Here is a 22,685-nt window from a genome sequence, read left to right on the forward strand (position 1 = left end):
TTGAAATATGCTGGTAAAGGACCATATAGAGTATGTGAAATTACCCCACAAGGTACCCTTCGTGTGGAAACTCTTGATGGAGTTGAAACCATTGGATTCCTCAATGGGAGTAAATTCAAAAGATATTATGATCCTTTAAGCCAAGAAGAACTACGGGCCATTCATCAAAAGAAGGCCGCCAAAGCATAAACCGAGTTAAACAAGATACAAGCTCAAGCTGAGGCTAAGGAGCGACAACAACATATAAGACAAAAACGAGAGGCTAACCTTGGAGTCACAAATGCATTCCACGTGGAAATCGAAGAGGATGGGTTGGACTCTGACACACCTTTACGATACCCCATTGAGTTAAATAGTGCCTATGGAAAAGTGCTATATAACGCCTTATTGGACACGGGTGCTAAATATAATCTGCTATCCTATGGGGTGTGGTGTCAGTTAGGGAAGCCACCTCTATCTGAGAGTATTATCCAAGTCAAGGGTGTCAACAAGAAAAAAACTACGGTTTTTGGAATCTGGCACACTTCTGTCAGTTATGACAATGGGATTGTAGCTCAAGACTTTTTGGTCATGCCTACTGGAACTATGGAGGGTAATATAAACCTAGGACGCACATGGATGATAGCCACCAAATGCACTATTGATTGGGGGACTGGGGGTGTTACAACGCAAAAACCAACTCTTAGCCCTACCACTCAAGCCATAGTCCCTGAGATATTGCCTAAGGAAATAAAACCCAAGACATTGCATGTCCAGGAGGTTGAACCATACGTCCCCATAGCCCAACTCTCTAGAGCTTCAACTGATGTAGTTGAAAGAAAGCTTGAGACACACAAGAACCATCCTAATATAACACAGAAAACATACAAGTGGGTCCCTAAAGCCTCTGTAGTGAGCATGGTTGATGCAAAAAAACGGAAACTTAGTAAGAACCGTCCCACTCACTCCAAGAAATGTAAAGAAACGTTGCGTTGGATTCCTAAACGACTATTGGAAGCCCAAGGATACTATGAAGGAAATGATCAAATCTGGGTGCCCAAACGTAAAGTGTACTCTTACCTGTCACCTGGCCCATGTAAACCCAATCCTGTGGCTCCAAAACAAATTGAAAATCGCGGAAAAGAAAAAATCATGGAATGTTACACACCCGATCTAGAGCTAGTTTGGGTACCAAAGAAAGAACGATTTGTTCCACCTAGCTCAGGAACAGGGAAATCAAATGAAGCTTCTTGCTCTTCATGTAGTTCCTATATGCAAATAGAAGCTTCGACACAACCTCCACCTACCACTGTACATATCCATACAAGCACGAAGGAGTTTGCACCTCCCGGGGTAAGTTCACCACCTACAACAACGTTGCAAATAAAATCATGGGAGAGTACCTTACCACCCTTGCAACTAGATGAAATGCATAGGGCGGTCGAAAACTATTGGTTAAAACCTTCACCCATAACAACTTGGAACAATTGGTTTCAAAAGGTGACGACCTCATTCCAAAAGGTATGATCTACCCAAGGAAGGGGGGATTGTTTGCTAACATCAATCATTCACTCGCTCCCCTCTCAACCTTCCTCCCTGACCTCTCAATTCCAATCTTAGGGAATGTATATATATAGCCTTATACTCACAAAAAACAAAAATAGTAAAGAGCAAGAGCGACTAGCAACGAGAGAGCACCCTATCAGATCTTACATGTAAGTCCAAATTCACCGTGTCAATTCAAGCAACACACAAAAACAACTCTTATGTTTTAAAGGCCTAACCAAATCTATCTGTCTTGTCAGAAATGGCTACTTCACCAGAGGCATGCACTTCTATTTTTGATGAAAGGTACCCTTTGTCTTTTCCTCAAGTGTTCTACGTATGCTACCCTATACTTTCTTGCGAATGGGATTTGATAGAGAGCCTTGCATGTGAGAGAAATTTTGAGGAGTTAGAATGGCTGATACGTCTATGGCTAACTAGTGATCCCTACCCAGTAGCGAATGTGTCTCCAATGGCACATGCTTATTCTTTTGCACAAGATGAGTATCCACGCATCGCGAGGTTCTTGATTAGCATGCTTTCACAAGAGGATGATGAAGAGGAACTAATAGAGACCGAGGAAGACTATGGCCTCACGGACAACGATTTTATTTATCTAGATGATGAGGATAGAGGCCTAGCCTTAGGGTGGCCACCCGGTTTATATAATATCCTCTTTCCTTGATTCTAAAAGGGGTGACAAATAGGTAGGTTAGGGGTCTAGATTGTGTTTTGAGTTTGTTTTTTAGGAGTTTTAATTTTTCACACTGACATGCCTCCTAGAGGTATAGTGCCTGTTTTTGGATGTGTTAGGTAGGACTTATATGGATCTCCATCCATATGGCTGAGGACATCTGCTTCAACGAAATGAGCCACTCCATACCTCCAGGTGTACTACTTTCCATGATTCATGTTGGTGGATATGTGTAATTGCTAATAATGATTTTTCATTCTATGTTTGAGTGCAATAGTTATGATTGTTATCTGCCATTATAGATGAATAAATTTGTCTTTGCTTAAGTTGATTGAACTCCAGTTTAATCTTATGGATAAGCCTGGAGATTAGGAGACCGTGACTTTAGGTTAACTCATTTACTTGACCACTAGGCCTAGCTAATAAAATTATCCGAGTATTTGAGACCTTAGGAATGTTTTAGGCAGAGAAAGGCTTGCTCACTCAAACAACAAAAAACACTAGTGCGAATACCAAGGAAATGGAAGCAAAAAAAAAAAAAAAACATAAGTGCCACAAATGAAAAATCTTACGCTGGAAGAGAAATCCTGGCTTGAATTGGTACTTCACGCACATGTATTGTCTATGGTACTAGAGCCCTAGAGGTTCCCAGTGTGGGCGCTTTTCCTTGAGAAGCAAAAAACCCCGGACATACAAAATAAGCACACACGTCACATGATTGTGACCCAAAGTAAAAAAGTATTAAAAATAAATTTAAAAAAAAAATTAAAAGACTTCCATTGAGCTTACAGTTAACATTTCAAGCTTTTGTTTGCAATTGTGAGAGCGAGTTGGCTAATCAAAGCTAAAAAGCATAATTAGAGAATCTTGCATTTAGATAATCTTCTTAGCTTAGCTAGTACTAGAGTAGTTGTTTTAACCTTAGTCATAGCTAACTAATTGATAGACTCACCCATAAGCTCAAAACTCTTGATTAATTAATTTACTCAAAGTGCAATTTATTTGTCCTTAATGGTAGTCTAACATTTCATAAATCTTGCATTTACTCATTTCCACATGTACTTTACATTCCCCTCATGATTTATGGCAATATAATTCCGCTTGCTAAAACAGTGACTTTGCCTTGCAGATTCAAATCTAGATGCTCTACAACATGGACATACCAAGCTTCAACTCATTAGCTTCCGAGGACGGAATCTACATCAGGAAGGGGGGCAATGTTAACCCTCGTGGCTCACGGGCACCCTATCACCTACGACGGACACTGTAACCGTATTATTTATTTAAGTAGAGTCAGGCACCGGGCTTGTCGGTCCAATAGGGAAAGGTAGAGTGATCGCCGATGAGAGGCGCACTCTAACACGAACATGCTAGGGTTAGTTGGCTAAGCATGGGCACCCAAGTGTGAATGGAGTGAGCTCACATAAAACCAATTAAACCTAAAATTGAGTCATTCTCTCATTGTGCAATAGAAGCTGCTCTTGCTCCATCTCCACCTTCTCCTTCACCATCTCCTTGTGTGTGTGCGTGAGAGAGAGAGAGTGTGTGTGTGTGTGTGTGAGAGTGTGTGTGCGATCGAGCGTTGCGGCGGCACGACGGCGGCAAGGCGGTTGAGCGCGGCGTAGCGGCGTCTCCCTCTTCTTCGCGGCGAGGAATCCTCTACGGCAGGAGCATAAGGCGGTGAGTGACACACCATTGCCCTCTTTGAGCTTACTAGTTAAACTAGTTGTGTGCTTGGAGCCGTCTGCAGCTCGTACACGGTGTATCGGCAAGTCCTTTGCAGTGCGGCAAGGAGCGCACATATGGCCATAGTTCAGCTATAAAAAACCAGTATACCATAGGTTGGTCAGAAGCTTAGTGTTAGCATCCCCCATTTTTCATAGTCTAAGGTAAGAAAAACCTATCATAATCCTCCAACAAAGCAAGATATTATCTAAAAACTGAGATTTTGAGTGAAATATAGAACTTGCGAGCAGAAGTAATCCCAAAATAATCTCCAAAGTGCCAGGGGAAAGCCAAGTACAATTCCAATGTCATCTTGCTCTCTCATTCTCCCTTTCTTTAACAAGTACAACCAAGTTGACTATATCAAGTTGTTTATAATGTTGCACGGGACAGGATATATCAAAAACGCAATGCCCAAAACCTAAATCATGGCTGCTTTTCATGTATGCTAAAAGGAAAAAGACAGAAAAAATCCCAAGTCTAAGTAAAGGGAGAAGAGCCCCTCACCTTAATATAGGGGTATTGGATGGGTATGTGTCAGTGCAGAGGTATGTCAGCAGTCGTCACCCAAACAATATGCCAAGTATGGCCACACCCTGCAAGTTATCCACTGTGTGAAATCCATATTGGGGTCGTGAGCAGCCCCTAAAGAGGAGGAGATATTATGAAAAGGCTGAGCTACATGCCTCGCCAGGCCGCCAACATCATTAAAAAGGGAAGGGGATAGGTGGTGACAGATTCCTCGCAGTGGTTTAAGCCACGAAGGTGCCATAAAGGAAAGGGGGTAACATTTACCCTTTAAGGTTAGAACCTCAAGGGATTGTTCTCACTGATTTGCTTTCTAAGGGTTAAATCCACAAGGGACTGCTCCCACTAAGTCAAGCTATTAGAGGTACTCCTTAAACCATGCTAGCCAAGACAGCATAGTAAGCCAGCACCACCAAGGAATTCAAATTTCAATTTATTAGTAATTTCATACTCAAGGTGGAGAACTTTATACTAAGAGTAGGCTACTTGTACTCATGCAGCAATAGTGTCAAAGGATTAGTTAATTGCCAGAAGTGTGTTGGGTAAAGTATCAGCTACATACATAGTTTGGGTAGCATTACCAAGATAGCATTACCAAGATAGCAGTGTAAGTAATAATCGGTATCAAGGACCCAATTAGAATTACCCTATGAGATAATTACAAGTGTGGCAACAAATATTGAATAAAAAACCTTGCATTGGTTTATGCTAGGAGGAGCTATAAGAGGTACTCATTCAACCATGCTCACCAAGACAGCATAGTAAGCCAGCAAAAAGGAATTCAAATCTCAATTTAGTAATTTCAAACTCAATGTGGAGAACCTTATGCTAAGAGTAGGCTACTTGTACTCATGCAGCAATAGTGTCAAAGGATTAGTCAATTGCCAGAAGTGTGTTGGGTAAAGTATCAGCTACATACATAGTTTGGGTAGCATTACCAAGATAGCAGTGTAAGTAATAATCGGTATCAAGGACCCAATTAGAATCACCCTATGAGGTAATTACAAGTGTGGCAACAGATATTGAATAAAAAACCTTGCATTGGCTTATGCTAGGAGGAGCTATAAGAGGTACTCATTCAACCATGCTCACCAAGACAGCATAGTAAGCCAGCAAAAACAAGGAATTCAAATCTCAATTTCGTAATTTCAAACTCAAGGTAGAGAACCTTATGCTAAGAGTAGGCTACTTGTACTCATGCAGCAATAGTGTCAAAGGATTAGTCAACTGCCAGAAGTGTGTTGGGTAAAGTATCGGCTACATACATAGTTTGGGTAGCGCTACCAATAGGTTGAGTTAGTGTAACAAGAACTAGCTATCATGGTCAGATGATGTGACCATGTGTGTGTATGTGTGTGTGTGTGTGTGTGTGTGTGTGTGTGTGTGTGTGTGTGTGTGTGTGTGTGTGTGTGTGTGTGTGTGTTGCCTACCAAATCGTGAGAGATGCATAAAGGTGGTGAGAAGAACACGAACCACAAGGATTGCCGATTATGGACAACCATCAGCAAGCCTTGCAGTGAAGAACACGTAAGGGTTTCCACAGCCATGTTTGCAAGCAAGGCAAGGGCCAGCATAGAGGGCTTCTAAGAATTCACGAGCAAATCGAATCAATTGTGTAGCAGAAGCCATCTCTTGCATGTGTGTGTGTGCGCGCGCACGTTGAGTAGATTTGCCTGCGGAAGCTCACAGCGAGGCCTGGCAGTTGAGAGAGAGAGAGAGAGAGAGAGAGAGAGAGAGAGAGAGAGAGAGAGAGTGTGTGTGTGTGTGTGTGTGTGTGTGTGTGTGTGTGTGTGTGTGTGTGTGTGTGTGTGCGCGCACGCGCATGCGCGCTGAGTGGATTTGCCTGCGCAAGCTCACAGCGAGGCCTGGCAATTGAGTGTGTGTGTGTGTGTGTGTGTGTGTGTTTAGGCCATTGTCAAGTTTATTTTTTTGAAGGTTGCAGAGCCCTTGAAGGCCATTTTTGACCTTCAAGAGAAATGGGAAAATTTCGAGGATTTGCCTACAAAGGGCTATTTGGAAAATTTGCCCTTCTTCTAAAAGGGTGGACCAAAGACAATGTTGCTCTTGAACGGCATTTTTTTCTGGAAATAATTCCATACATATACATGTATATTACATAATACTAAGTAAAATACAATGATTTTCTTCCCAGAGAGTTGGCTAGAGATTAGAGGCCACAGTAGGTGCTCCCAATTTTGGGAAGGAGGTGAATTAAGGGGAATCTCAATGGATTCCGTTATGTGGCTTTGAAAGAAAAAGGGAGTAGATGGCACGTGGGTGGATAGAGAGGGAGATCTTCTTTGCCATGCGGCGCATGCCGTGTGTGTGTGTGTGTGTGTGTGTGTGTGTGTGTGTGTGTGTGAGAGAGAGAGAGAGAGAGAGAGAGGGAGAGAGAGAGTGTGAGAGAGAGAGAGAGAGAGATGTGGTCTATACAGCGGCTCTATGCGGGACAGAGAGTTGAGGGGGGGAGGGAGAGATTTTTCCCTTGTGGAATCAACCGCCGATGCAGGACCAGGGAGGACGCAAATCGATGCTCAGCAAGAATTTCGCGCTGATGCAGCACCAGGGAGGGCGCAAATGGATGCTCTGCAACAATTTCGGGTACTAGATGAAATTTTATGTATGATGTTACTTGATACATTTTTGTGTTGAAATTAAGTGTAGATTTGGTGATTTTGTATTTCAAAGGGCCAAGAAAAGTGTGTGCATCATTGCAAGGGCAAATTGTTAAAAGAAAGAGCCTTTCATGAAGAAATGAAGAAGGGCAAGTTGTAGCCTAGGCAGACTTTGGCAAAATGAAGGCTGACCATTATATCTTTTATTTAATTGTGTATAGCCTAATAAAGTTTTGGCAAAGAGGAAAACACCTTTTCCCTTTAGCATCTTGTCTTTGGCATCCGCTCCCTTTCTCATGTGTACTGTTTCTTGTTTTCCACACATCCTCTGATCCTCATGGCCCATGGCCGCGGCAGTCGTCCCTTCCCTTGATAAATTATTATTATTATTCTTTGAATTCGACAGTCGACTCCTTGTTTTTGAGCTTGAGCCTTGATGGCTCCAACAGAAATGGCCACCGAAAGCAAAAGCTCTAGGCCTGCTACTCTCAGTCTCCATCCGCCGCCGCGTTTCGAGTGCCTTATTTTTGGTAAGATGATCATTTTAATTTTCAGTCACAAAATCTATCCACGTCAGCTAATCCTACTCATTCATAGATATGGATGACACACTGTACCCTCCGAGCACTGGTCTCATGAGGGCATGCACTAACGCTATCATTGGTAAGTCTCTTCGGCATTAACCTTCATAAATAATTAATTAGTACATCTTACCATGATTAAGCCGGTTGTAATTCACAAGAAGATTTAGAAATTTTCTCCTTTAGGAAAACGGAGTCTTTCTCAATGTTTTTCATACAATGCATAACATCATGAGCTTCTGCTCGAGAGGCACCGCATACCTAGCTAGGTACAATTGGGGGTGGCTGGCTGTCCCCTGCCGTTAATCGTACCTAGCTACGTATGCGGCACCTCCCTCACAGAAGCTCATGATGTTGAGGTAAGTCACAATGTGGGAAATATTGTGAGAATTTGTCCAAAACTTCTTGTGATTACTAATGAAATTTTGTGATTTGAAGATTACATCAAAGAAAGGCTGCATCTTGATGATAATGCTGCCCAAAACCTTAACGCTCGGCTTTACAAACTTTACGGGTCCAGCTTAGCGGGACTTGTGGTACTTCTCTCACAAGAAGATTTAGAAATATTCTCATGTAGGAAAACGGAGTCTTTTCCATTGTTTTTCATACAATGAATAACATCATGAGCTTCTGCATGAGAGGCTCCGCATACCTAGCTAGGTACAATTGGGGGCAGGGGACCTCGAGCAGAAGCTCATGATGTTGATGGGAATTATTGTGAGAATTTGTCGAGAACTTCTTGTGTATGAAGAACACTGAGAAAGACTCCGTTTTCCTACATGAGAAAATGTCTACATCTTCTTGTGTCTACACCTTGTAGCTCTTACATTTTGTTTGTTGCCATAAGCTTACTTTGAGTACACAACCATTCTGAGCAAAGTTCACCTCTTTGATTGTAGGCAGGAGGTTACAAATGTGACTTCATCGAGTATAATAGGTAACCATATTTGATTGATATTAGCAACACTGCTTTCTTTTGCAATGCCCGTTTATATTCATCCTTCTAGTCATGTAGCTAGAGACACAGTGTTTTTTTATTTTGTTTTGTTTCGATACAGGTACATTCATGGGAGCCTACCTTACAAGAACTTGATGCGAGATGACACTTTGAGAAAGCTTTTACTTAGCATGCCCCAAAGAAAAGTGGTAAGTAAACAAACTTTGGAGGCTAGCTAAACATAGAATCTCATAAATGGTGAGATTGATTCAACAAAAATGTAGCAAATTTAGCACTACTAGTGGACACATTGTCAAAGAAAATGGTGTTTCATGGATGAGGCCGGCACAAAAAAAAAATATAAGTCAAATAAGGTCTCATCATTGTTTTCAAGTAACAGTTCCACACCTATCCTCTCACAAGTCCAAAAGCTAGCATCAAAGGAATGGGGTGTGTGTTACGGTAGAGGTCTCATCACCGTCTTGCTGAGTGTTGTTGGCTTGCACAACAATGAACCTGAGGGGTGATGCGTGGTGTGAAAGGCACACTAATTAAGAATGTGTGTGTGGTACGTCATCTTAATTGGTGCAACTAATCGATTTTCTTCACAAGTGCATACATTGAAATTGAAAGAGGAGTACTCCATTTCTTGCACCTAATCAAGAGCAACCACTCTCTTTGTGATGCAAGATTAGCATTTTTCGAAATAGTGGCTGAGCTGATCGTGTACGGTAATTACATGATTGATAGTGGGCCGGTCCAATCCTTCTATTGTTATGTTTTCTATTTCTACTTGCTTGCTTTAAGGAATCTCTTAAATGGAACTTGCAGTGTTTGCCAAATACCGGTGTTAGCGTATTTTAAACCAGCTAAAAAATCGCCTCGAAGAAAACCTGAAAAATATTACAAGTTTTAGTGTAAATACCAACTTAACTGCAAACGAACAAGATGATAGAGTTTCTGAATGCATATGGTTAAATACACTTTGGTAGGATATATATATATATATATATATATATAGCAATTGGGCCTTCTCATATTCATCATCTAGTAAAGATGCTTGTGATGCACAAAATCGAATTTTTTTCTTAGTTATTATGTCGGGCCCTATCCGGTGTTATAACTTGTATCTAATCATTCTACACTAGGTTTTCACCAATGGCAATAAGGAACATGCGCATCGAACACTCGAGGAATTAGGAATAAAAGATTGCTTTGAACAAATTGTTTGTTTCGATAACCTTAACATGAAGGCCAACTTTGGGAGCTCAGTGCCCATTATTTGCAAGCCATCAACAAAAGCCTTTCATCGAGCACTTCAGCTTCTACAGGCTGATGCAAGCAAGACAGTATGTGGCTTCAATGTTTTCTGTTTCTAGCAATTGGGGAATATGTCGCTTGCAATTTTACCGATTTTCATGCTCATTGCATTGCAGCTTTTCTTTGATGATAGCCCTTGGAATATAGAAGGTGCAAAGGCCATAGGACTTTGGACCTGTCTGGTAAGAAGAACCACATAAAAATCTCTTATCATACTTTATGGATTATAAATTTTCACATATTTAGCTCCATTTTAGTCATTATATAACTGTGTAATTTTCCTTGCTTTTGGATGTTTTTTTGCATGTTCCAAAAAAGACTGGAAGCTCAAAGAAAATGAAGGGAGCTGACTATGTTATAGAAAGCATTCACGATATCAGGGAAAAGATACCAAATATATGGTCAACAAATGTAGAATAATAAAAAGACTCTTGTTTTGAACATATGATTAGATTCAACGTATGATTATTTTCTCATTTGAGAGCGTATGTAATTTCCACCCACGGGCAATACCGATAAATTAATGTTTACAGGAAACTTGAAATAACACCCACTCAGGTCGACAAAAAATAGTTGGGTGTGGTTGTCCACCCTAGTCACTAATTGACACCTCCTTTTGGGAGCTGGGATCAAAGCCTTAAGATCGTCAATTGATAGTGACCATCGAATTGCTTAGAGAATGCCAAAGATTCCCACAATTTCAGATCCAGGGCTTGAACACATTCCCTCTCCCCCCCCCCCCCCGTCACAATCAACTCTAACTGCTAAGCTCTCACGTGCTCGTTGAAATGTGTGTGTGTGTGTGTGTGTGTGAAGTTTATAGATCACGATGTCGCGAATAAGTTTACACTTAGTTCATACCTAGTTCACACTTTGTTCACACCAAATTGGGTGTGGTGCCATACCCTCTCAAGTTCACACCAAGCTCACACTTAGTTCACATCGCGTTCACACCAAATGTCGTGTGGTACACATACCTCCCCAATTCACACCTAGTTTAAAACGCGATCAGACGATCCGGATTGCACCCGCCTCACGACGCCTAATGTGGGCCATTGATTCCACCTCCCTAGGGAGGTGTCAATTAGTGACGAGGGTTGTCCACCCTCCCAAAAAGGAAAACGCCCAATGGAAAGTCCCACAAGATCATAAATGTACGAGAAAAATCGGGGATTGATAGCCCTTAGAGGGCATCTGCACGCGGGGGTACAACCCCAGCCCACCAACCCCAGTCGATAATGTTGTTGAGCGTACGATGAGCATTCGCACGGCTGCACAGTTTCCACGTGTCAGCTCTGTCACCGTCTACAGCCTGTGCATAGCCGAGAGCCCATCTCTCTCTGCAAATTGCCTGCACCTCCCATCGTGGTGAATTCATTTGTAAAATGCATGTGGTGGTGGTCCCTGTCTCCGCCACCAATTAACGAGGTCGATGAGAACCAACTCTGTTGTTTTCGGCAGAGTGGAGAAATTAGAGTCCTTGTTAAACTCAGCCCGCGTACTATTGCTCGTGCGATTGCAAATCAGTCCGGGTGGGCTAGGGTGAACCCTCGCCCGTGCGAATCTGCCCTTAGTTTTTATTGAAAAATCTTCTGAATACTACTCATTAAGATGGAGGGGGTTTTCTCATGATGATGAAAATTCTGTATGGGACAAGTACATGTGCCTTATAGAGTATAGGTAAGCATTGCATGAACACATATACAAGTATAGGTAAGCATTGCATGAACACATATACAAGTATAGTCATCTCCACTCAACACTACATACCATGGGGTATTAAAAGAGGCCCTAGCTGGGGGGGATTGTGGGCCGTAGATCTGGGATGCGGGTACCATAGATTACAAAAAATTATCTAGGATACCCACATTTCGAAAGTAATGTAGGGTACCCCAATTCGCATTCGTGGGATTTGAACACATGACCTCACCCTTGTGAGGAACGTGTCCTAACCACTTCGTCTTGCGCACGCTTTTGAAGCATGTGGGCCCTAATTTACTTAAAACACGTGTGCAAGGCAGCAACACGAAAAGTAATCTAGGGTACAAAACATAATCAGGGTAGCCTAGATTACTTTCTACGCCGCCACCAAGATCTATGGTCAGCAATAGCCTCACCATAGATCCCACCCTCACATGCCCATGTCACTTCGTCCCGAGGGAAATTCGGGTGCCTTTTCTAGGGCAATATGTGATGTCTTTGTTGGGTTCAATCCCTTATTGGTCAGCTTATTGGTCAGCCCGTGAGAACAAGTCTCAAGGCATGCAGGTATAGACCATTAGTTAGTTGAGTTTGCATGTGGAAAAGGTGTGGTAGACATCACCTTCCAAAGACTATGTAAAGGCTTCCCTTTAATAAAAATTATAGTAGCATGTTAGTTTTCTCTGGCTTGTGTCGACTTCTTCTCTTTCTCTCTCTCGTCCTTCTCTGTGCACTCTGCATCACCATGACTCCGTAGCTAGGGCTCCAACAATTGGTATCAGAGCCCTACTGGGCCTCGGCGCTCGACAAGCACAGCGCAGGTACAACCGCTTGTAGAGGGGCCAGTCCGAATCTCGACCTGCATAAAACCGTGCAAACCCACCGTCAACATGGTCGCTCTGGGCTAAAGGACAACTTATGACTCTGTACCTCCTGCCAATTCGGCCTCTTGAGCCTGTTGTGAAGCAAACTGCCAATCGGCGTTGTCGCCTGCAGAGAGCTTGCCATCGACAGTTTGGTTTTTTTGTTTATTTTCATTCGATTTCACACTTTAATCAAGTGGCCACCCAATTACTATTTCAAGCAAGGCACTATTCCCACACTTGGGTGCCCTCGCCCCTGCAGCACGGTGCTCGTCAAGCATAATAACGGACAATCGATTAGCAGATCAAGCATTGGTGAATTTCCAGATTGCAAGTGCTAAATTGGCAAGGCGTGTTTGCGACATATCAAAACGCTGCTATCCTTTGCATATTGAATATGGCATCAAAAGTCGACAAGTTCAATGGATCGGGCTTCCATACTTGGCAGATCAAAGTTAAAGGCTATTTGATGCGCAAAAACTTATGGAACGTAGTCAAGCCTCTCGTAGACGAATCCGGCACATCCGCTGCAGTTACAAGGGCATTATCTGCTGAGCTACAAAGGAAAGACGAACAAGCTTTTGGTATCATTCTAACCTCCTTAGAAGACGATTTTATTCATTATTTGGACGATGTTGATTCTTCAAGTGCTGCCTGGATAGAGTTAGAGAAGCTTTTCGATGCCAAAGCTAAGTATTCAAAAATGAGTTTAAATATGGAATTATATTCCATCCGCATGCGTGAAGATGAAAACATTGCAGCTTTAGCCAATAGACTGAAGAGTATTAAAACTCAACTTGTTTATGTCGAAGCTTCAGTACCAGAAGAAGATCTCATAGCCATTTTGTTAAAAAGTTTGACTGACAAATTTCATCAGATTGTTACTGTTTTAAAAGAGAAAGATCCGCTGCCCTCCTTGGATGGTATCATCAATTCATTGCAGGAAGAAGAACGCAAGGTACCTAGTACCAATTCTACTATTATTCCCAATGCATATACAGTCTCGAATGCCGTATCCCCCACCAATTGTTCTGATACTTCCAGTGCATATGCAATCACTAAATGTGCTACTACAGTAGCTTCATCTCGACCATTCAATGGAACCAGATCTTGTGCCATTTGTGGGCGCAACAATCATCAGATGAAAGACTGTTTCAAGAAGAATCCTTGTGTTCACTGTGATAAAACAAATCATCCGTCAAATAGGTGCTTTCAAAAGGGTAAAACTCAAATTCATGTGGTTGAGGGAGACACTGAATCTCCAATATATTCTGTTGATGAGGAAATTTATTAGATCAACTCTTTTCATGTTGTTTAGTCAAAATAAATTGTACGGGTTATAGACACTGCCACAAAGATAAGTGGTAAGACCTCCCAACTTTTATCAGTTCTCATCCCATTTTTGTTTCATTCTCATGAGGTTACTGGGTACACCTTAAACCCAAGGTTTTGCAGTGAACCAAAAACTCCATTTTTGGTAGCTAACTTTTTTGACCTACACCCTATCTGTTCAAGGGGGGGTTACTGATTTAGCACCAGGTTATGGATACACCAGAAATCCTTGGTTGTGAGAAAACCTCAAACTCACGGTTGACGAGTACACCAAAAACTCGAGGTATCATGAGTTGCTTGTCTAGTTCGGGCTTGAGGGGGGGATTGTTGGGTTCAAGCCCTTATTGGTCAGCTTATTGGTTAGCTCGTGAGAACAAGTCTCAAGGCATGCAAGTATAGACCATTAGTTAGTTGAGTTTGCATGTGGAAAAGGTGTGGTAGACATCACCTTCCAAAGACTATGTAAAGGCTTCCCTTTAATAAAAATTATAGTAGCGTGTTAGTTTTCTCTGGCTTGTGTCGACTTCTTCTCTTTCTCTCTCTCGTCCTTCTCTACACACTCTGCATCACCATGACTCCATAGCTAGAGCTCCAACAGTCTTTGTGGACACGTGGCTTGCGTGGAGCTCTCAGGAATTCACACTGACAAGAAAACGTTGAGCTGGCCGGAATCTCCATGTTGGCAGATTATCACATACTTCATGAGGATTACAAAGAGTGGCTCTCAAGTTGTTGTCAATCGCGCATGCAATCTTAGGGCTTGGAGAGGTTCCATGCGAGGGTGCACCATCGAGTGGGTGGGTAGAAGTGAGAGAAGATCTGGTGAGCAGGCGGTCTTTGGATAGAATTATCGCACGTCTCAACAAAGTGGTGGGCAAGGGGAGGGTCTGCAAACAGCACCCTAAACCCTAAACCCTAAACCCAAAAAGTATCTCCAAGGGGGGAGTAATGTCAGGCCTAGGGTAAGACCGGGCAGGCCAAGGTCGAGGACGGACATGCGGTACAGGGAGTCCCTATTATTAGCTAGACAGCTCCTATATAGGTCACAATTGGGTGGAAAGTGGCATGCTCCAATCCCCAGTCTTTACAATATGGTTAGTCAACCCAAACCATATGGGCAGTTTTGCATAAAACAACTTTCTTTTTGTGTCACGGTTGTTTGCATAAGTCTCATTTGGGTGAAGTGATATAATGAGGTGTTAGTCTATGTTATAGGGCTAATCTTGATGCATTGGTATGAGGTCAAACACTTTCTTTTTCATGTCGTGCGTGCATTTAAAAAATAGGGAGAAAGTTGTTTTACACCTACAAATGAAGTTCTGGCATACGGTTGAACAAAGTGGTGGGGCTGTTTTGCATCATGATTGGATGGAGATAGTGATGTTTTATGATGTATGGAACCTCAAAGATGGATGTGGATGTCTCATATGTATGCGTGCATTATTTTCCATCCTTCTAGGCCAAAACTAGCTCTATGTACACGAGAGTGGGGTGCGATCATAGTACATCATTTATGCATGGTTAAACACTTACAAGATGGTATTTTGAGATTATATTTATTTTCTAGGTGAAATTCTTCTTACGCATGAAAATTCATTCTTTAAGGGTTGTGTGTGTCGATTGAGTTTGACTATAGTGTGTATCGTCAAGACCCCAAATTTGAGAGACGATTCAGTGAAGGTTATGGTTTATGGTCCAAGGGAAAGATACCTCACAATGTTGAATTTTTTTTTGGTTGTGAAAGTCGATGTGGCTCTTGGATTTTATTTTACTTTTTAGCTATGGATGTGCTACAAAATGCTGTCAAAATTTTTTGCAGCCATATTCTGTGCTAAGATTGGTTTTGAAGGATAAATGTGCATAACCCAAAGAAGGTGTTCTCACCCATGTGATGAGTATTTAATTATGGATTATGATTGTGAATCGGATTATGAAGTGGTTTGATGTTTTATGTTAGAGGTGTCAGAGTAGAGACCATATATAGTCTGATTTCCTTGAAAAGGATTATTTGTACATATACTAGATGCTATTTTGATCGGACTCGTAGGCTAGATGCTATTTGAATTGGACTCATGTGCTATGTTTCTCATAATAGCATCAATAGAAGATTAGGATCCCTACATCGCTTAGCCTTAGATGAAAGGATCGATGACCTAGTGTTTTGCTAGATTCTGGGTGTTGCCTAGATCTTCCTTTTTTTGTTAGACTCATCACACGAATAGTGCATCGGGGGTTGAATGACCTACATGAAGAACACATCAAGGGTCATGCATTGGCTTGGCCTAAATACCCAGTGTGACACCAAAAAGGTGTGGTGCCTAAACTAGTATGGTTGGTGTTGATTGCCTACCACCTCCTAGTATTTGTAATCATTTCAGAGTTCGGGCTCATGGAGGGAGGCAAAGCGGACTCGGATTATGTCTGGCTTAGGTAAGTGGAAGGTGTTATGGCTCGCTCCTGACAAAGTAAAATTCTCTTTGTCCATAGTACAAGTGGATGTGGATGGGTGGACCAACCGATCCCACACAAGATCCGATGCTTCTAGCTAGTCATTTATATTTTGAAGTTATGGTATACCCAGATTTTGTTATTGCAATAATTCATGGTTTTATTGCTTCATAGTAGATGAATATTTAAAGGTTCTCTTTTTTCATTCTCTTGTGTCTCTATGCACGCTATTCAAAGCCTCCTCTTTTTGTCTGCCTCTCTATTCCCACAATGGGGTGTTTATATATATATTCACCCTCCACTTGGTCATTTTCTTGAGTACACTTTCATCCATACACATTCAAAGGCTGCACTAGTTGCTAGGTACCTCTGGATGTGGTCCAGCTCATGGATTAAACTTCATGCTAGGCTAAGTGTTGAGAACTCCTCCCCTATGCAATCACTTTCACAACTCTAATGTGTATTGAATTGTATAAAAGTATAAATTGTATAATTCTCGCATAAACCCTTGGAGAGGGTATCTCTCACTGATTGTGTGAGGATCTTGGAGTATCAAGCGGGAATAGTAGAAGAAGTGGTGCTAGGATTCCTAGGAGCCATTGTCAACAAACTCCAATTGAGGTGTTTCTGTTTTGTGATTGTATGCATCTCGGGTTTGTGTATAGTCGTTTGGTGTAATTGTGAAACCTAATTTCCATCTCGAGCATGTTTTGGCCCCCATTTTGGAATTAGAATAATGCATCCGTATGTAAAAATGCTAAGTTCTATGACCGTACATATCTACACTTTTGTGGTGCAAAAAGTCTATTTTGACTATAGGGTTTGCATATACTATTTAGCATTGTGAAACAAGTGTATGTATGCACATTGTGGTCATAGGTGGTGATTGATTATTTCTAGTAGGCTCCTCAGAGACTTAGTGAAGCGTTGAAAACATATTGTCCAATAATGATGGACTTAACCAGATTGTTAGCAAGAAGCTAGAGAAGAACAACTTCCATGCTTCGAAGTTCAAAATGATCAATTTTCTTATGGGTACAGGTTATTGGGAGTACATTGATGGAGAGCACAAGACAACATCAACGTTACCAAATGAAGGTGCAACTGTTGCATAGATAAAGGTATTGAAGATTGGAACCAGGGATCTTGGAAGGTTATATATTGGCTTTTTTTAGTGTATAGGACACTATCATTGGGTATATATTTTTCCTCACGTCCACCCTTTTGATTTATAGAGCAGGAAGATTAAGGTAATATATTTCTGATTGTTTATTTTTTGCATATATTACTAATTATAGGATTTTGAATTTGACATGATCCAGTAACAATCATGCCTTCTAGAGGAAATGCAATGGCTACTTATGCCAATGTCCCAATTGCACCTCAATTGGATATAATTGATCGTGACATCGATGCTATGCTTCAAAAGTCACGACATAGGAACTTTAGCAAAGAAGACAAAGATGTAGGCAAGGTTTCTGAGGATTGGATCGAGTGTATGGATGATTAATTTGATTTAGCTCATTCATCTCCCAAGAACAAGGCAATCATTGCCACGTTCAAACTTGAAAAGACAGCCAAGCATTGGAAATCCCAAACATGGGTGCCAGTGCTTCTAATCCCAAGTCAACAGGAAATACCTCACCACAACTTATAAGCCTTACTTCTCATTATATTTGTCAAATCACTTTAATTTGTATAGCAAGCAATCCTTTCCAATTTAAAGGTTTAAACATAGAAAAAACAAGAAGAACTTGAAATTGTCTAACCTTATCTCCCTGTTGTGGCCAGTTGTCCTGAACTTTTGAGGGAAATTCTTGTTTTGAGAGTCATTTTCAGCCTAATTTTGTTGTATGTGCCAGAAGTTGGCTCGTAGCCATATCTTCTTCTAAAGTGAGAGTTGTCATGTATACCATGTATACCCTCTTAGTTTGTGTCAGGCTGACACCTAGTGAAATAATTGATAGACACATTGCAAAGTCCCCCAAGTGCATATGCTAATGGCATATTCCAAACTTTGGAAGCCGCTCTGTACTATGCCTTCACCAAAAAGCCGTATTGCACATACATGTTGTTGTGCTCATAGCCAACATACGCTCATGTCGTGATACAGCTATCATTGCAAATTTAGTTCAACCTTGTCAAACATTTACAGCTAATCGATTGTGTCAAACAATATACCATATTAAGAATCAAAAATTGCATTCACAAAGCATACCTTAAATTATCCAATGGTGCCTCAAAGGAAGTGTTCTCCATCCACTTCGATGAGTGGTAATAAAGAGTTGGCCATGCCGAGCAACTTAGCATCCGCCATCAAGTCGAACAACAAGCCGTGCCGATCTTCGTGAGATTCTAAACATTGCCGGTTGGCCTTGCCTTTATTGCAAAATTTGAACTTATGATGAGCATGCCCTGTTGATGTATGTTGGAGAAGCCCTTATTTTTTGTGTGCAAGTCGTGCTTGATATCTAAGCTTGATATCTAAGCTTATGAATTCCTTATGCCGATTTGCCTTGCCATCAAAATATCACTGCTTTGGTAGCTTCACGCCCTCCATGTGCATGGATCTTGTTTGGAATAAAAGTATACATGCATGCCTTTGAACCTTGCATGCCTTTAAACTCATCTGAAAATAATGCGTGTCCAAAACAATGTCCTAGCCTTGCTTGGAATTCACGGTTGAAAACACCTTGTCTAAAACCCTCTTATCGAGTCTTATCGAGGTTGTTGATTGTCAAACCATGCTTGGAATCCCTACTCGCAGATAAGACAATAGCTATCTGATCAGTTGCACTCAATTGTGACTTTCACAATCGGTGAAAAATATTCGAGTCCATCCACAAAACCTTGCTCACTTCACTGGTTCTTTCTAAATCTCATCCCGTCAGACGCAGCCCCTTCACCTTCTTCTCCATGCAAGCGGGTGATCACCCAACCAACCTTCTTTTTCCTCTTGCTCATGGCTTCAAGCCCTCCATGAACGACACACACACACACACACACATAGAGATGAAATGAAATGAAATGTTCTATTAACGTCTTCAAAAGAACAAAATGACCTATGAGACCACAAAGTTACAACCTTTGAGTACCAAAATAAAAGTAACTAAAAACTAAAAAGTTGAATGCTAAGTCTAAATCTTAATGGGAGCTAATCAGATAGCTAAAATTTGGGTTGATAAAATGTCTGATATAAATGATGATAACAGAGATGATACAAAACAGTCCTCATGTGGATCACAAGAGGTTCATCATCGATCGCTACACACGGATCTCAATAATCCCATCCATGGTGAGTAATCTGACTAAGCGTCATGCATGTTGGGCCAAAGTGATCCGAATCCTCTGATGTAGCCTCCGTCAATGATGTGTAATCCTCCTTAGTCATGGACGTCTGGATCTCCCTAGTTCAGTCGCTTGATCAATCAACGTGCCTTTGGTGTGAGAAACATGTAAGCTCTGTTGTGGCTACTCCTCCTCCATCACAGTGCCTGCTCTAACGAAATCTATGATCTGTCGTTGTGGATGGATGGCCTCTACCCTCATAAAATTCTCTCTATGTCAATGCAGCTCGAGGAAAAACAATCTCAGACATCTCTAGTCCTCTTACCTCATGACTCTAGAAAGTGGTCCAAATCCCTCTCTAAATAAGCAATGAAAGCGCCCTTGTATCTCATAATAGACCGTGCAGTGGCATATGTACTATAACTCTGTCTCAGGCTCCATATGGCATAAGGGTCATGTATTGGCTTCTATTAGTGCTCCTCTATATCTGCCAGTCTCAATCCAAATCTAGTGTAAAGATGTGTGTATCTGGCCAATAGCGCATCGTATCCCATGAGATAGGTGAGTGTCCATTCAACTGGGTCTCATCACAAAACCATCCTCAGTAATCTGGAGAAGATGATCTCTATAGAAAGACATCTTTGTGCCCAGCTCATTGTGCAGGCTGTATTCAAGTCCCCCTGGTATCAAGTTGGATCAGGTCCTGACGGACAAGCCTAGTGATCTCAGATTGTGTAAGGGTCAAAGAAGGTGCATATAATGAGTACTAAAAGGGGGGAAATCTATCCATACTAAATCCATGTAATTGAAACCATGATGTCATATTCCCATACCATATGATGTATCTCCTTGCATAGCTAGCTGTCTAGAGGACTCCAGTGCAATAAGCGGACATATCTATCTCTGAAAAGGTTCCATAGACGATATATGAAGGATACTGATTTGGTAAGTGCCTCAACCACTAGTGGGGGGGGGGGGAGCTATCTCTGCTCGAATGATGTCATGTAGTACTGAGGCCTTGGCTCTAATGAGCCGCGATATCATAAAAGGCCTCTCCATCCATCACTGTGAACCCTATGGTCCGCGGCCTCTCATGATGATCCAATGAAGGCCCCCATATATGAACTCCACAGAGCAATGTTGAAGCTACCAAAGTGTCAAAAAGCTATAGCTTCATCTAAGCCTCCCGGAACTAAATCTGTGAACACATCCTCCCTAATCCCCAATGTTGCATAAGCTTTGGTCAATCTAGCCTTTGCTTCTCTCCTCAATGAAAATACTGGCCCACTAAATACCACCCCAAGATAGGTATAAGCATATGTATAATCCACTGTCTCCTCGCAATATGTAAATGTAGGTGATGATCTCTTGATTTACTGTGGGGTGGTGTTGAACACCATAAGCTTGGTTTTGCCAAAGTTAATAGATAAACCACTATCATGTGAAAATCTGTGTAAAGCATCCAGATGACACTGCATCCCCTTTGGTGAGTCATAGATCAACACAATATCATCAGCATATAACAAGAGTGGAATCCATGTCCCTACCAATTGTGCACCTCTATCACCATCTCTGTCAATATAGTTAGAAACCTCATCCACATACATATCAAATAAGGTAGGAGAGAGTGGGCAGCCCTGCTTCACCTCGATAGTAAAGTGAACTAAAGCAAACAACCCATTTGGAGTGTGTACATGCCACCCTACTAATCTGTATAATGTCATGATCCATAAAATAAGCTATGTGGGTACTCCCATCTTTTGCAGTCTGCGCATAAGTCTAGCTCTCGGCACTATATCAAATGCTTTGCAAAAGTCTACAAAGCTGCAATAGATCCATCTCCCATGTGCTCTGCCCTCCTCAATAATAGCCTTGAGTGTGAGAATGTGATCAAGAGTAGAGAAATGTCAAAGCTTCAATAGATCCGTCTCCCATGTTCTCTACCCTCCTCAATAATAGCCCTGAGTGTCAGAATGTGATCAAGAGCAGAGAAACTCTCTTGAATCGTACATGTCCAACTGCACATAACCCCTCCCTCCCTGCCCATCTACTCAGTTATACTGCGCAAGAATGGATGCAATGCCTTGCAATACTTTTACCTCTTCCATAATCCCCCCTCCCCTAAGCTTTGATACCAATATAGGACAAAGGGAATAACTTGGTGTGTTCACCATTCTCTACCCCCCAATATAACGTGTGTTCGCGAGGTATTAAAAAAACCCTTCTTTTAGCATGTCTCAATGAACTCATGTTATACACTAACATGATTACATAGTGCACCCCCCGAGGGGAAGACACACCTACAAATAACAATCCAGTCATCCTTTATAGGCCCCTGGCCCTCTGGCTCTTAGCTATATATAGATCCCTATACTGCAAGTTTGTCCAGCACTTTGCCAGGGCCGTGCCCTCCTAGTCCTACCCTTGGTATGACATAATATGAGGAAGATAATCTATAAACCTAGAGTTTAAGTACTGAGTAGGTGCAAGGCAAGGGCACCTACCTGTCAAGTTGTTGTTGCTAGCATAGCCAATTCGAGAGTGAGTGAATTTTTCAGGGGATCTACCATCACCATTCATCTTATTGGTCCAGCATGATGAGTTCGAGATTGTGGCCACTAGTTGTACCCTCATGTGAGTGTTATATCATTCACAAGTGGTGCAAGATGAAAAGGAAAAGGGAACCCCGATGAGGTCTTACTTGAGCCAAGCCTATTAGGCTACCAGAGTGTGTGTGTGTGTGTGTGTGTGTGTGTGTGTGTGTGTGTGTGTGTGTGTGTGTGTGTGTGTGTGTGTGTGTGTGTGTGTGTGTGTGTGTGTGTGTGTGTGTGTGTGTGTTTAAATATGAAAAGTCCCCTCATAATTGAACCATACTTCAACAATTGTATTAAATAATATATTTAATAACAATATTTGAAAACAAGATGTCATAAAGCTCAGTTATCATTTCATATACACCAATACAACATTCTGTATCTAATGGATAATACAATCATTTAGATCAAAAATTTTATCTTTGATCACTACAATATAATATCTTAGTGTTGTATCTTATGTGCCCATCCTTTGGGATGAGCTTCCACTACATCTACATGTAGAAGGATCCAGCTGGTACATTAGCTGGTACAT

At 41.7% G+C, this 22,685-nt stretch overlaps 1 protein-coding gene across 3 annotated transcripts; it reads left to right on the plus strand.

The window, feature by feature from the left end:
- The first annotated feature begins 7,413 nt into the window (after positions 1-7,413).
- On the plus strand, positions 7,414-18,066 carry LOC147435198 (suppressor of disruption of TFIIS-like). Of its 3 annotated transcripts, XM_086488302.1 has the most exons (9): positions 7,414-7,616; positions 7,684-7,749; positions 8,106-8,203; positions 8,567-8,604; positions 8,726-8,813; positions 9,753-9,953; positions 10,041-10,106; positions 17,310-17,389; positions 17,591-18,066. In XM_086488302.1, exons 1-8 carry the CDS (start codon positions 7,523-7,525, stop codon positions 17,385-17,387), a joined length of 729 nt encoding a protein of 242 aa, XP_086344428.1. In that variant the 5' UTR covers positions 7,414-7,522; the 3' UTR covers positions 17,388-17,389; positions 17,591-18,066. The 3 variants fall into 3 exon arrangements, with proteins under 3 accessions (XP_086344428.1, XP_086344429.1, XP_086344427.1); XM_086488303.1 differs by lacking the exons at positions 17,310-17,389; positions 17,591-18,066 and adding an exon at positions 10,243-10,631 and having other exon boundaries at positions 7,416-7,616; positions 7,664-7,749; XM_086488301.1 differs by lacking the exons at positions 17,310-17,389; positions 17,591-18,066 and adding an exon at positions 10,243-10,631 and having other exon boundaries at positions 7,416-7,616.
- The last annotated feature ends 4,619 nt before the right edge of the window (positions 18,067-22,685 follow it).

This window comes from Adiantum capillus-veneris, chromosome 18 (genome assembly GCF_014529385.1).
Source record: "Adiantum capillus-veneris isolate H3 chromosome 18, ASM1452938v2, whole genome shotgun sequence".
Lineage (NCBI taxonomy): Eukaryota > Viridiplantae > Streptophyta > Polypodiopsida > Polypodiales > Pteridaceae > Adiantum > Adiantum capillus-veneris.

Coding starts and splice junctions, on each gene's coding strand:
- LOC147435198 (XM_086488301.1), top strand. CDS start 7,523: ATGGCTCCAACAGAAATGGCCACCGAAAGCAAAAGCTCTAGGCCTGCT. Junction 7,750..8,105: donor ATGCACTAACGCTATCATTG/GTAAGTCTCTTC, acceptor TGTGATTTGAAG/ATTACATCAAAGAAAGGCTG. Junction 10,107..10,242: donor TAGGACTTTGGACCTGTCTG/GTAAGAAGAACC, acceptor GTTCCAAAAAAG/ACTGGAAGCTCAAAGAAAAT.